Source organism: Austrofundulus limnaeus, unplaced genomic scaffold, assembly GCF_001266775.1.
Source record: "Austrofundulus limnaeus strain Quisiro unplaced genomic scaffold, Austrofundulus_limnaeus-1.0 Scaffold0, whole genome shotgun sequence".
Lineage (NCBI taxonomy): Eukaryota > Metazoa > Chordata > Actinopteri > Cyprinodontiformes > Rivulidae > Austrofundulus > Austrofundulus limnaeus.
In genome coordinates, this window is record NW_013952402.1 from 5755937 (window position 1) to 5766949 (window position 11013).

Consider the following 11013-nt stretch of genomic DNA (forward strand, 5'->3'; position numbering starts at 1 on the left):
TGTGTTTTGCGAGCGAGATGGTGTCACTGCAGTAGCCTCTCTCCTTTTTCTGACTCGTGTTTTTGAACATTTCAGCACATTGAACATTTTGTGTTGATGCAGCCCTACTTTGGCAGTGGACACGACACACACACACACACACACACTCTCTCTCTCTCTCTCTCTCTCTCTCTCTCTCTGTGTCTCTGTCTCTGTCTCTGTCTCTCTCCCTGTCTCTGTCTCCCCCCCCCCTCACCCACCCACCCGCAGCTCCACTCTGGTGCCATCCCCTGGAGGCAGGTGTAGACCGCAGCCTGACTCTTTACCTTCCCATCACTCACCTGCAGGATGAATATAGAACGAGAGAGTGATGAAGGTGGAGACGCTGCTACATTATTCACAAAGTGTCAGGGTAGCTAAGTGATGGCTGGGTTTATAACTGGAGGAGAGAGGAAGAGTTACAAGGAGAGGGAAAGGTGAACTTTCATGCTGTTCAGAAGTTTTTGACGTCTAGCTCCTCTGTTCTTTGTCTCCTCTCCGCATGAATGTTTCCTTTTCTTTGAAATGAATTCTCTTCCACGGCAGCTTTAGGTTGAGGAAAATGTAGGTTTCTAATTGTTTTGAGCTCAATGGGAAAACCTGAGCATGTAAAAACAGGGAGAAATAATCTAGTGAGAAAAGAAGTTGCTCTTATTAGGCTGAACTGATGCTTTTAAACTGTGCCAGGATCATTCTCGCTTCTTTTACACCATTAATTACTGCTTTATTGGTATCCCTCCCTTTAAAAAAAATACTTCATCTGCATCAAAACACTGATTAATTAGCCAGGAACAGAGGCAACGAGCAGAAGTGTGTGTTTGGGGAATGTGCTACAAATCCCTTATTTGTGTATTAACGAGGATTTAAAGATGTAACGAGACAACCTGGTTGGAGACTCTTTAGACGGACCCAAGAGGGCTCTCACACTGCTGACCTTTCTGAAAGTTGCAAGATGGAAACACACACGCACCTTACAGAGTTGCGCACATGCAGTTTGTTTGGAGTGAGTTTGTTGCTAAATTGTCTCACATTTTTCCCCTTTCAGGAGTCCTTTCAGTATTACGCAAAAAAACTGAAAGAGCAAGTCAGAGGGAGCCAGGAAACAGAAGCAGAGTGAAAATTCACCACATCCCCATTCCTGAAAACAAATCCCTCCTGTTTTTGTTTTTTTCTCTTTTTTACAAGTTAGTTGAGCTGAAATGTTGAATATTGTTGTAACTGTTGGATGTTTAGACTTTACCTTGTAACAACGATGACATGGACAAAGATGATGAGAATGTACAGGAGTATTATGCTAATAAAGTACATCAAATTGTATTGAGTAAAGTGTTTTTTGTATTTTGCCTTTTTTTTAGTTTTACATTTGGATGTAAATGTGTTGGATGGGACTTTAATGCCAATGAAAATTTTATCTTGTTAAAACTACTAATTTACTACATAAAACAGTACATTAATTCACCTGCTGCCATAGTTATTTTTACAGACAGAAGCTGAAGCATAAAACTAAAATTGTTTAAAAAAAAAACACTAGAAACTTTAACTTCATTTATATGGTTTAATGCTGTGTCTTGTCTATTTTTTTCATGTTTAAAAAAATTTTTTTTTCAAATTGGCTTGTGCTTTTTTTTAGAGAATTACATAGAAGTGAATAAATTTTTATCCATTAAACTTTGAACATTTCTTCTGACATTAGGTTTTAATTCCATGCGTTTTAAATTTTTAATACCCATTTTACAATCAGTAAAAATGTTTAGGTTTTGATACTTTTTATGAACCTTTGTAACCTTTTCCGTTAATTTAATAGTATTTATATTTAACATATGTAAGCAGTTACAAATACAGTCTTACAGTAAAGCATGTTGGATTGGTTATTTAAAAATAATCTTAATTTTGACGTATAAATGTTTGCTTAATTTGCTTAAATGCAGATAGTTTAAAAACAAATAAAACATTAAATTTCTAACTCATTCACTTTCATAGTGACTCACAAATTATTCCCATCCAAACTTTCTTGAAGTCATTCATTCTGAAAATAATCCAAAACAAAAGAAAACAAGTATTTTCAAATCAAATAGATACCAAAGTTTGTTGTTTGAATGCAAATTTATCACTAATTCGTGGAAGACTACTCTAAGCTGTCAAACCCTTGAGGTCCTTTTATTATCTTGGTTTTAAGCTGTTGACTCTTTAAATTTGGCTTCTGATATTTGTGTTAATGCAAGTTGTTGGCCTTAAAAGTAAGCTTTGGACGGCACAACTGGTTTTCCAAGAAGATTGATGGATGATGTCAGATGGTTGGCTCAGGTCACCGAGTTCATTAAGGATTCAAATAAAAAAAAATTAGCAACATCTTGATTATTTATTTATTTTATATTGTACCAAAGAAGTTTAAGGAGCCCTGCATATAATTATTTTTAAAATAGGAAGGATAATGACAATACTAACATCACCAAAAATAGTCAAAAATACAAGCTTGGGTCACGTCATTTGATTTAATACTTTACTAATTTGGACTTAAACAGATAAAACATTTAACCGGCCTTTGCACCAGTGCAAAAACCAGCTTTACACCATCTTCAACCTGAGGACACAAGAAGTTCAAGTTTTTTCTTTATCAAGTGTGACTTACTAAATCTGTACCAGGCTTTTCTTTTTAGTGCTCTACACTCTGACACACATGGTTACAGTAAGCTTAATAATCTTCCATATAAAAGAAAAGATAAAGCTGCTTGAAAAAAAAAAGACTGAAAATGGAACAAGCAAAAGCTGCAGATGGATATCTGCCAAAGTAGAGCTCTAATCATTAACCATGACAGAAAAGAATCATCAGAACCTGACAGCAGTGCTTTGCTGCCACCCAGCAGCAGACAGGAGCACAGAGACCAGGCTTTTTATTTCAATTCATAAAGTCAGAGCTTTTAAAATATATATATATCATTCATTTCCCAAATTCCTTTCTGAGATTCAAGATGCTCGTTTAATAAAACATCAAGTTTCTGATGTTTAAATTGTTTAAAAAGTCATTTTACTTTTTTCCCCCTGATTTATTTCAAAATAAAACAAACAGAAAAATAATTCATAACTGAGTCGAACCAGTCGAACAAGAACTTTTACAAATACACTTTCTGACGAGTAAAAACACAGGAGGAAAAAGTGTGATCTCTAATCGTTTGGTGTTCTTCACCAGTCCTGACTGGACTTCTGTTTGATAAATTTGAGGCACAGATAATAGAGCAAGATGAAGCCCAGACAGATGGCCAGCAGGACCAGGTAGCAGGAGAACAGAGGGTACTGGTTCATCTTCATGGCTTCCACCACCTGAAAGACGAAACATCAGTTTATCTGAAATCGACGGGCTCCAGCACGTAAAACCGGGCCTTAACTTGGGATGGGAAAGTTTGACATTTAATTGAGATTAGAAAATAAAGTCTTGTTCTGGTATTTGCAGTCATGACACTTGAAATCACAGATATCAGATAACTTAGTAAAAAAAAATTTGTTTCTCAGCCTGTCTTCAAAAATGCATAGCTCATATTCTGCAACAAACAAATGGGGGAAAAGAAAAGCAAAGGGAAACCTCGGTAATTGGTATTTGATGTGTGAAACAAAATTAAGCTGCAGTATAAAAAAAGGAGATTACAGTATTTTTACTCACATGTATGCCGTCAACATTGAATGTGATGTTCCCTATTGTGACAGGGTATTTGTTGCCCCTGAACTGGACCTGCAGCATCCCCTCAAAGCCCCAACGCATGAACGAGGCGTAGGAGAGCCACGAGGCCACTGGAGAGTAAAAAACACATCACAAGGTATTTGTCTTTACACGTGTACTTCTAGTCCAGGGATGTCCAAAGTGTGGCCTGGGGGCCATTTGTGGCCCCTGACTTCAGTTCAAGAATTATACTAATTTGTTTACAAATTTGTCCCCCTGGCACAGGTGTTTGATGTAGATGGAGACTTTCTATTTATTATTAGGGCAAATTTATCACAAAGTAAAATCTTATAATAAAAAATATTGGCAACAATACCAATTATTTGTCTTTAAATAACCAGACTCGCAGCTTTTTCCACATCTATCTAGTGACTTCTACTCAAAAGCTGATTTTGCTGCACTTAAATCTGCTTTCAATTCATTTATTAAATTCATCTGAATACAGCAAGCATTTTCAACGAAAGAATGACCTAAATCCTGATTTGATTGATCAGAATTGAGTAAATTGGGTTATTTATACCCTCAATTGAAACCTAGAAAATTGCAAAATTTCTTTCAGTAAGGGAAACCTGCAAAACACTTAAAGTTCTGGATCTAGATTAATTTACGCATCCATTTCCAGCCATAAATATGACTACTTTATTTGTTTAAAGTATTCAATGCTTAGTTTATTTTTGAGCAGGTAAAGGAAAATATTTTTGGCCATCAAATCCTTCTGACTTTATGATTTTGGCCCACGTGACAAAATGTTTGGACACCCCTGTTCCAGTCATTTCAAACGAGTCGATGCGTCTCCTCACCGAGCCACATGTTCTCCAGGCTGATGACAAACCCTCCGGTCAAATAGAAGACTGTGAACAGAGAGTTGCCTGTGAAGGCAGAGATCTGCAGGGTGGGCAGCGCGGCGGCCACGAACAGAGCCATGCTCCGGCTGCAGTACACCATCAGCCACACCAGCAGGAAGTTGAGCAGGAAGCGGCCCGGGTCCTCGTTCAGCCCTGCTAACCAGTAGATGGGCAGACCGTAGACCAAAGTGAATGCACAGTGTTCTGGGAGCTCCCCCAAGACCTGAAAGCACAGAACGTCATTCGGTGCTGCACTCGTGGAGCGAGACTGACCCCTGCAGGAGATGCAGTCTAGTCTCTGCGGTTCACCTTTGCAAAGAAGTAAGAGGTGACGGAGTACATGCCATCCTCCAGTTCATGGTAGAGCATGGCCCTCTCCGTGTGACCTGCAGAGAGCCTCAGTCAGTCTGTGCTCCACAACATGAGTTACAAACTGCTTATTAACAAGATTTCAAACATTTAACCGTCTGATCTGTACATGCTTACATTTAGCTATGACGTCCAGCACCACAGCAAACGGGGTGAGAGCTCCAATCATGTAGAGGAGGGCCACGGTGTCCTGGATGTTCAGACGCTCTTCTCCAACCCCGAAGTACAAACAACCGACCAGCAGTGACATGAGGAGGGCCTCGAAGCCGTGGACCAACAAGGTGACCAGGTCTCTGAAGTCATTGTACATGTGACGCCTAACGGACAGGACGGGTTAGAGGGTTTCCCTTTAGACCGCTCCGACACGTCCCCCTGAGTGCGCTCACCTGATGAGAATCGTAAACTGGCTCAGTTTACCAGGCAGCTTGTTTTTTTCCTTGGAAACGGTGATGAGTTCCTCTCTGCTGTCGCCTGGCTGCTGGAGACTGCAGGACATAAAGACAAGAAAGTTTTGATCTCGGAAGAACTCACCAATTAAAACAGGCGTCAAACTAATTGTTGCTAAGAGCCACTTGTATTTAACTTCGACATTTTTGTGTTTAACTTAGGCTAAAACATCACGTTCATCTCATTGCTATGACTAAGCACCGCTAACAAACAATAACTGAGCTCTACGTGGTATTCTGTGCATAGAAACAGCTTTTTAACTCGTCCTCCTATAAACACTGAGAAGTACTACGTAACACCTGACTACATGTTTAAAAAATACAGAAATACTATTAAAAGTAAAAGTAAGACAGTAAGTTGGAACTAGTCTGTCTTAGTTGTGAGGAGCAAACACCTTGAATTCTTAACCATCCCACTTTCTGACGGGGAATTCCCACTGGAGGGGGCTTTCCAATTTAACTTGTAAATGGGAAATTCCCATCTACCAGTTCAACTGGAGAAGGGGTTATCTGCGGAATCAAAGTGGGTGTGTCACAAGAGTGGGTGTGTCAAAAGCATAAACGCTGTGGGCTACGAGGTCGACCGTGCTTGACCTTTTTACAGCCTGATCCTGACCCCAACACTAAGGTTAACCAGGAGAAATGTGACCCAAGTAGGGTTCTCCAGAAAAAGTGGTGCCGTACAGTAACACCCCTTTTGTTCTTGTCCAATGAGGTGGTGCCGTACGGTATCGCCACTTTTTTTGCTTGTCCAGTCAGGTGTGTCGCTTTAACAAAGTCCGTCAAATCAGGTGTGTCGCTTTAGAATCGCCTTTCCTTGTGACACGCCCACTTGCCGCAGCAAAGGTAGCCAGCGAAAATGTAGCGGAACGGAAACGACACAAATTTTGCCAGCTGCTAGCTACTTTTGAACCCTGTGCACCTAGTGGTGGGATTCTGGGACATGTGGATTATGGTTAATGCAGGCTTTAATGCATTTAAACATCTTGAAAGCTCTTGTGGGCCACATAAAATGTTGTAGCGGGCCACATTTGGCCCACGGGCCTTCAGTTTGACACGTGCACTAAAATGTTGTTTCTTAAAACATAAGTGGGATTTAAGAAGTTAATTCGATAGAGGGAAGCATAGAATCTGAGAAATAATAATTGAAACTGTGACCATGAAATAAGTGAATTTTTACTTCTAAACTATAATTTGATTAGGAAAGTAAATTGAATTTATCTACCAAAATCCTCACGTTTAAAAACTGGAGTCTGATTTGATGTAGTGGAAACGAGAGAAGTAAAAAAAAAAAAAAAAGACCACTAACACCCCACTAACCGGTCAGTTTGTGCTGCGCTGGTTTCCGGTGGTTTCCACATGTGGTCGTCGGTGTCTTGGACCTTCTCTTTGAACTGCTCAGAAAGAAGTCTGGCTTGCTCCAAACTCTCGGCCTCTCGCTCTGGATTGCGTCGGTCTATACTGATCAGATCAACTGGACGGGAAGCAAATACTGGGATTGTAATGGTACCGATTAAAAAAAATGCACTGTCAAGAACATTGTCATCATTTTAAAGCCACTTATAAGTATAGAAAATTACTAATGTTCTCAAAAAAAACACACCCAAAAACAATAAGTGTGAAGTGATAAAAAGGTCTCTGTAACAAGCATCACACTAACCATAGAAGTCAGAGGGGTTACAGTATCGTGGGCAGGGGTACCCCAGAGCCGTGAAGTAAGGCACCATGTCTCGAGCTGCACCACAGTAAACGGCTGAGCCTGAAGAAAGCAGCACGACCAGGTCGAAGAGCTGGAAGATGTCCGATCGAGGCTGGTGGACTGACAGCAGGACTAAACGGTTCCCTTTAGCGAGGCGGGACAGGGTGATGACCAGGTTGTGGGCGGTGAAGCTGTCCAGACCTGAGGTGGGCTCATCCAGGATTAAAATACCTGCAGGACCAAAATTTAAATCTATGATGTGCCATTTAGAGATGGTGCAAAATGCTGCTGCGAGTCTTAACTGGCAGGAAAATTCAGTCACGCAAGTCCATAATGAGAATAAACTGATGCATGTTTCTATTGTTCCATTACTGTAACTAAAGCACTGGTTTTATTTTGAGTTTATTAGCTCAACTGAAAGGTGGTCCTCTGCTTTATAAACCGTCTGTAATGACAAATAACATGTAACCAAATAAACAGCATTTTACATCATACTAACCTTTCACGTGCGTGAAGGCCGTGTCACATTACCAACACTGTTATTCAGAGAGTTTTCTGATTTATTTATTAATGGACCTGGGATGTCAAGTTTTTCTACTACATATGAATGCTTTTTTGGAAAGATGACATTGATAAAATATTGCAAAAAAAAACTCATGTCAGTGAGATGAACAGTTGTTGACATATTTGCATGTGAAGTAACAGGAAGTGATTACAAAGGGGAATGTCTGAATGTAAACAGCTACAACAGCTAACACAGACTAGAGAAGAATCTGATGATTCTTAGGTCATTTTAAATCACTATCAGAGAGATGAAGAAGAGAGTTCAAATAATATTACTTTAAGGAACAAAGACCAGAGAGTTCCCCTTTGATGTCACTTCTTGTTTCACTTTGACTGAGCCAAGTTCAAAGGAAAATATGCCAGTTATGGGACAAAATGGGTTAAATCGTTTGTATTATGCAAAGTTTCTTGAATGTAAATATATTTTCTTTGTCTTTTTGTATTTGAAGAATATGCATGTCACGGGCACTTTAAGTTGCTTTCCTGTTTCTCACCAGGGTTCCAGAGAAGCTGTACAGCGATGCTGACTCTTCTTCTCTCTCCTCCAGAAACCCCCCGCACGTAGTCGTTCCCCACCCTGGTGTGTGCGCACTGACGCAGTCGCAGCTCAGCAATGACATCATCCACCTGAGACCGACCACCGGTATCAAAAAGATACGTGCAATCAATTATCTGCTATGATGTGTTCGTTATAAAATCATTGGATTTGATAATCTCACCCTTTTGTCTCTCTGAGCTTGCGTGAAGTAGGTGGGCAGTCTCAGCTGGGCCACAAAGCTGAGGGTCTCGCGGACAGAGAGGTGAGGGAGAAGGCGGTCGTCTTGGCGGACGTGGGCGATGTTTTTCTTCACTAGCTGTGGGGTGTTGGGCTTCCCGTTGATCAGAACCTGACCGGACGTCATCGCGCCTCCTTCATCCCGACAAGTTATGATATCCAGCAGAGATGTCTTACCGCAGCCTAAAGGAGGACAAGTGTAAAGACATAAGAACAGGACAACTTTATAGAAGGCATATTTTGTGTGTTTAGGAATCACCTGAGCTGCCAATGATTGCCAGCATCTGTCCGCTGTGGACTCGCAGGCTCAGGTTGTTGATGGCTTTCTGCTTGTTTCCGCTTATCTCCCAGGGGAGTTTAAACTCTGACAGCCTCTCGTACCAGGGGATCTGAGCCGCCGTGTCCACCTTAAGGAGCGCACACGTTTACACCGCAGGAACCGACAATAAATGATCATAAAGAGGTGAAACCTGTAGGAAAAAAAAGTCACCTCATAATGCAGGTTGTTGACTTCCAGCTCGTTGCACCCGCCGCTGTAGGTGAAGTAGAGACTGCTGTCCTCCTCAGACGAGAACAACTCTGTGTCCTGATGCTGTTAAAGACGAGAAGACAAGACTGTGAGTTTCATTTAGGCAAAATATTAACAATTTTGTGTTAATTTTAAAAAAAACTAAACTTATTCATTACAGCCTGTAAGATAAAAAGAGATGTTCTCATTACTTATTAGAATTTCAAATTAATTACAAAAAGTTATTAGTTATTTATTATTTTAATTTTTATTTATTATTATTTGACTGCGTCATGGTGCTTATAGCCATGGCTAATTCACAACACCCGTCCCTAGAAGTACCTTTAACAGTTATTTTAAACGAAAACTTAAGATCAACAATAAATACAATAAAATTATCAAAAAGAAATATAAAACAATGTATTTAAAATACATTGTTTTATACATATTTAATGTGAGAAGGTCAGTGAACTTATCTGAATTTCCACGTACGAGTTAATAAATGCCCAACTGGGAAAATAAAACCTTTTATAACTAATTTACCCAATATTTGATCCCTTTTTTTTTATCTGCATGGACATGCAAATAGTCGCTTAAGAGCTTCTTTAGGCTTAGAGTCAAAAATTACTTTATAAAACCTGTTATGCTGAAATGTTTACATTAAATGCACAAATTGAAAGTGAAAAATTAGCATTTAATAATGAAAGCACTGCAAATTTCAGCACAATATAAATCACTTTGATCATCTTCTAGAGCATTATCACGGCACAAACTCAGCTTTCAAGTAATAAAAAATGCAAAGAAAACGATTTTAAAAAGAAGCTCGACAGCAAGGTGAGGTACAAAAATGACTTGCTGACCTGTGAAAGGCTGTTTATGTGACTGAAGCCAGTTTCTCTGTCCATGATGATGATGATGATGATGATGATGATGATGATGCCAGTTTATTTTCCCGTTCTCTTGCAAACTTCAGTCCAGCTGAAGATCTCTTCTGACAGCTCACAAACCTTCCTGAAGACGTCCAAGCTCATGTCATGTCAGCGGTTCGCCCTCTCCGTCCTGACAGTCATTGCTTTTCCAGAAAGCAGTCCCAACAAAATGAGGACGGAGGCCAGACTGACAGACTGGGAATCTACTTAACTGGAGTGGTTTTTTTTCCCCCCTTTATTTACCTTTGCACAACTTCAGATCAAAGTTCTTTGAGATAACACAACGTTGACTCTGTTTTTATGGTTCTGAGAGACACCACTGACCCTGCTGCTCTGCACGGAGACAAACTCGTGTGCGGCTCTGAGGCGAAGAGGCATGAACAGATTTTATTCCATGCAAGCGGTGGAGCCGGACAGCAGGACGCGCGGCGCAGAGTCCTTTAGGTTTGTGGCTGAGGAGAAGAGGGATGTGTGGAGGAGGAAAGGTGGCGGGGAGAGGTCCGAGTCGTCCTGCTGTCTCAGTGTCAAAAAGATCTCCTACACTGTCAGGTAAAAGCTTCAGTCAGAGAATTCAGTTAAACAACATGCTGTATGATGTACATCTAGTTATTACACAACATGTGCAGGTTGGGCTAAGGCCAAAGAACTAATATTTGCAGATAAATAAATATGTGTGTCCAGCAGGAATACTTTCAGGTCCTTATTTATAGTAAAAACAATCCAATAAAGTGTCTGACATATAAGCTGTGTGTGCATGTTTTTGCTACCTGGTAGGGACGATTTTTGGCCATTTTCCTGGTATACACAGGCTGGTGGGGACCCACTGTTCCTAATGGGGACAAAAACCCGGTCCCTATTGGCACAGATACTGTTTGTGGGTCAGGACGTTGGTTTAGGACCAAGGTGTGAATAGAGTTTAGGTTAGTTTTAGGGTCAGGTACATGTAAGGTTATTTTTAGGGTCAGGTTGGTACATGTGAGGTTATTTTTAGGGTCAGGTTGGTACATGTGATGTTATTTTTAGGGTAAGTGGTCAGGGTTAGGCTATAGAAACCACCGGCAAGTTAATGGAAGTCAATGCAAAGTCCTCACGAGGATAAAAGAATAAGTGTGTGTGTGTGTGTGTGTGTGTGTGTGTGTGTGTGTGTG

The 11013-nt window shown here is 40.5% G+C and overlaps 3 protein-coding genes across 3 annotated transcripts in view; 2 read left to right on the forward strand and 1 right to left on the reverse strand.

Moving 5' to 3' along the window:
- Nucleotides 1–1335, forward strand: part of lrpprc (leucine-rich pentatricopeptide repeat containing) — a gene marked incomplete in the record, with an annotated part of 81482 nt that extends 80147 nt beyond the window's left edge. The window contains 1 exon segment of the mRNA XM_014030974.1: nucleotides 1064–1335. Within this exon segment, the coding sequence (XP_013886428.1) occupies nucleotides 1064–1135 (72 nt within the window).
- A 1034-nt stretch (nucleotides 1336–2369) lies between these two features.
- On the reverse strand, nucleotides 2370–9915 carry abcg8 (ATP-binding cassette, sub-family G (WHITE), member 8). The gene is made up of 13 exons (XM_014031194.1): nucleotides 9797–9915; nucleotides 8919–9020; nucleotides 8688–8835; nucleotides 8373–8611; nucleotides 8148–8280; nucleotides 7051–7320; nucleotides 6711–6864; nucleotides 5331–5429; nucleotides 5062–5261; nucleotides 4885–4961; nucleotides 4531–4798; nucleotides 3674–3801; nucleotides 2370–3336 (listed from the first exon to the last, which is right to left on the reverse strand). The coding sequence occupies exons 1-13, from the start codon at nucleotides 9839–9841 to the stop codon at nucleotides 3199–3201; spliced, it is 2001 nt and encodes a 666-aa protein (XP_013886648.1). The 5' UTR covers nucleotides 9842–9915; the 3' UTR covers nucleotides 2370–3198.
- On the forward strand, nucleotides 9910–10414 carry LOC106534580 (ATP-binding cassette sub-family G member 5; the record flags this gene model as incomplete). Its single annotated transcript, XM_074559776.1, is given in 1 exon segment — nucleotides 9910–10414. A coding segment is annotated over 1 exon segment (173 nt), but the record flags the coding sequence as incomplete, so codon positions are not given.
- Nucleotides 10415–11013: the final 599 nt, after the last annotated feature.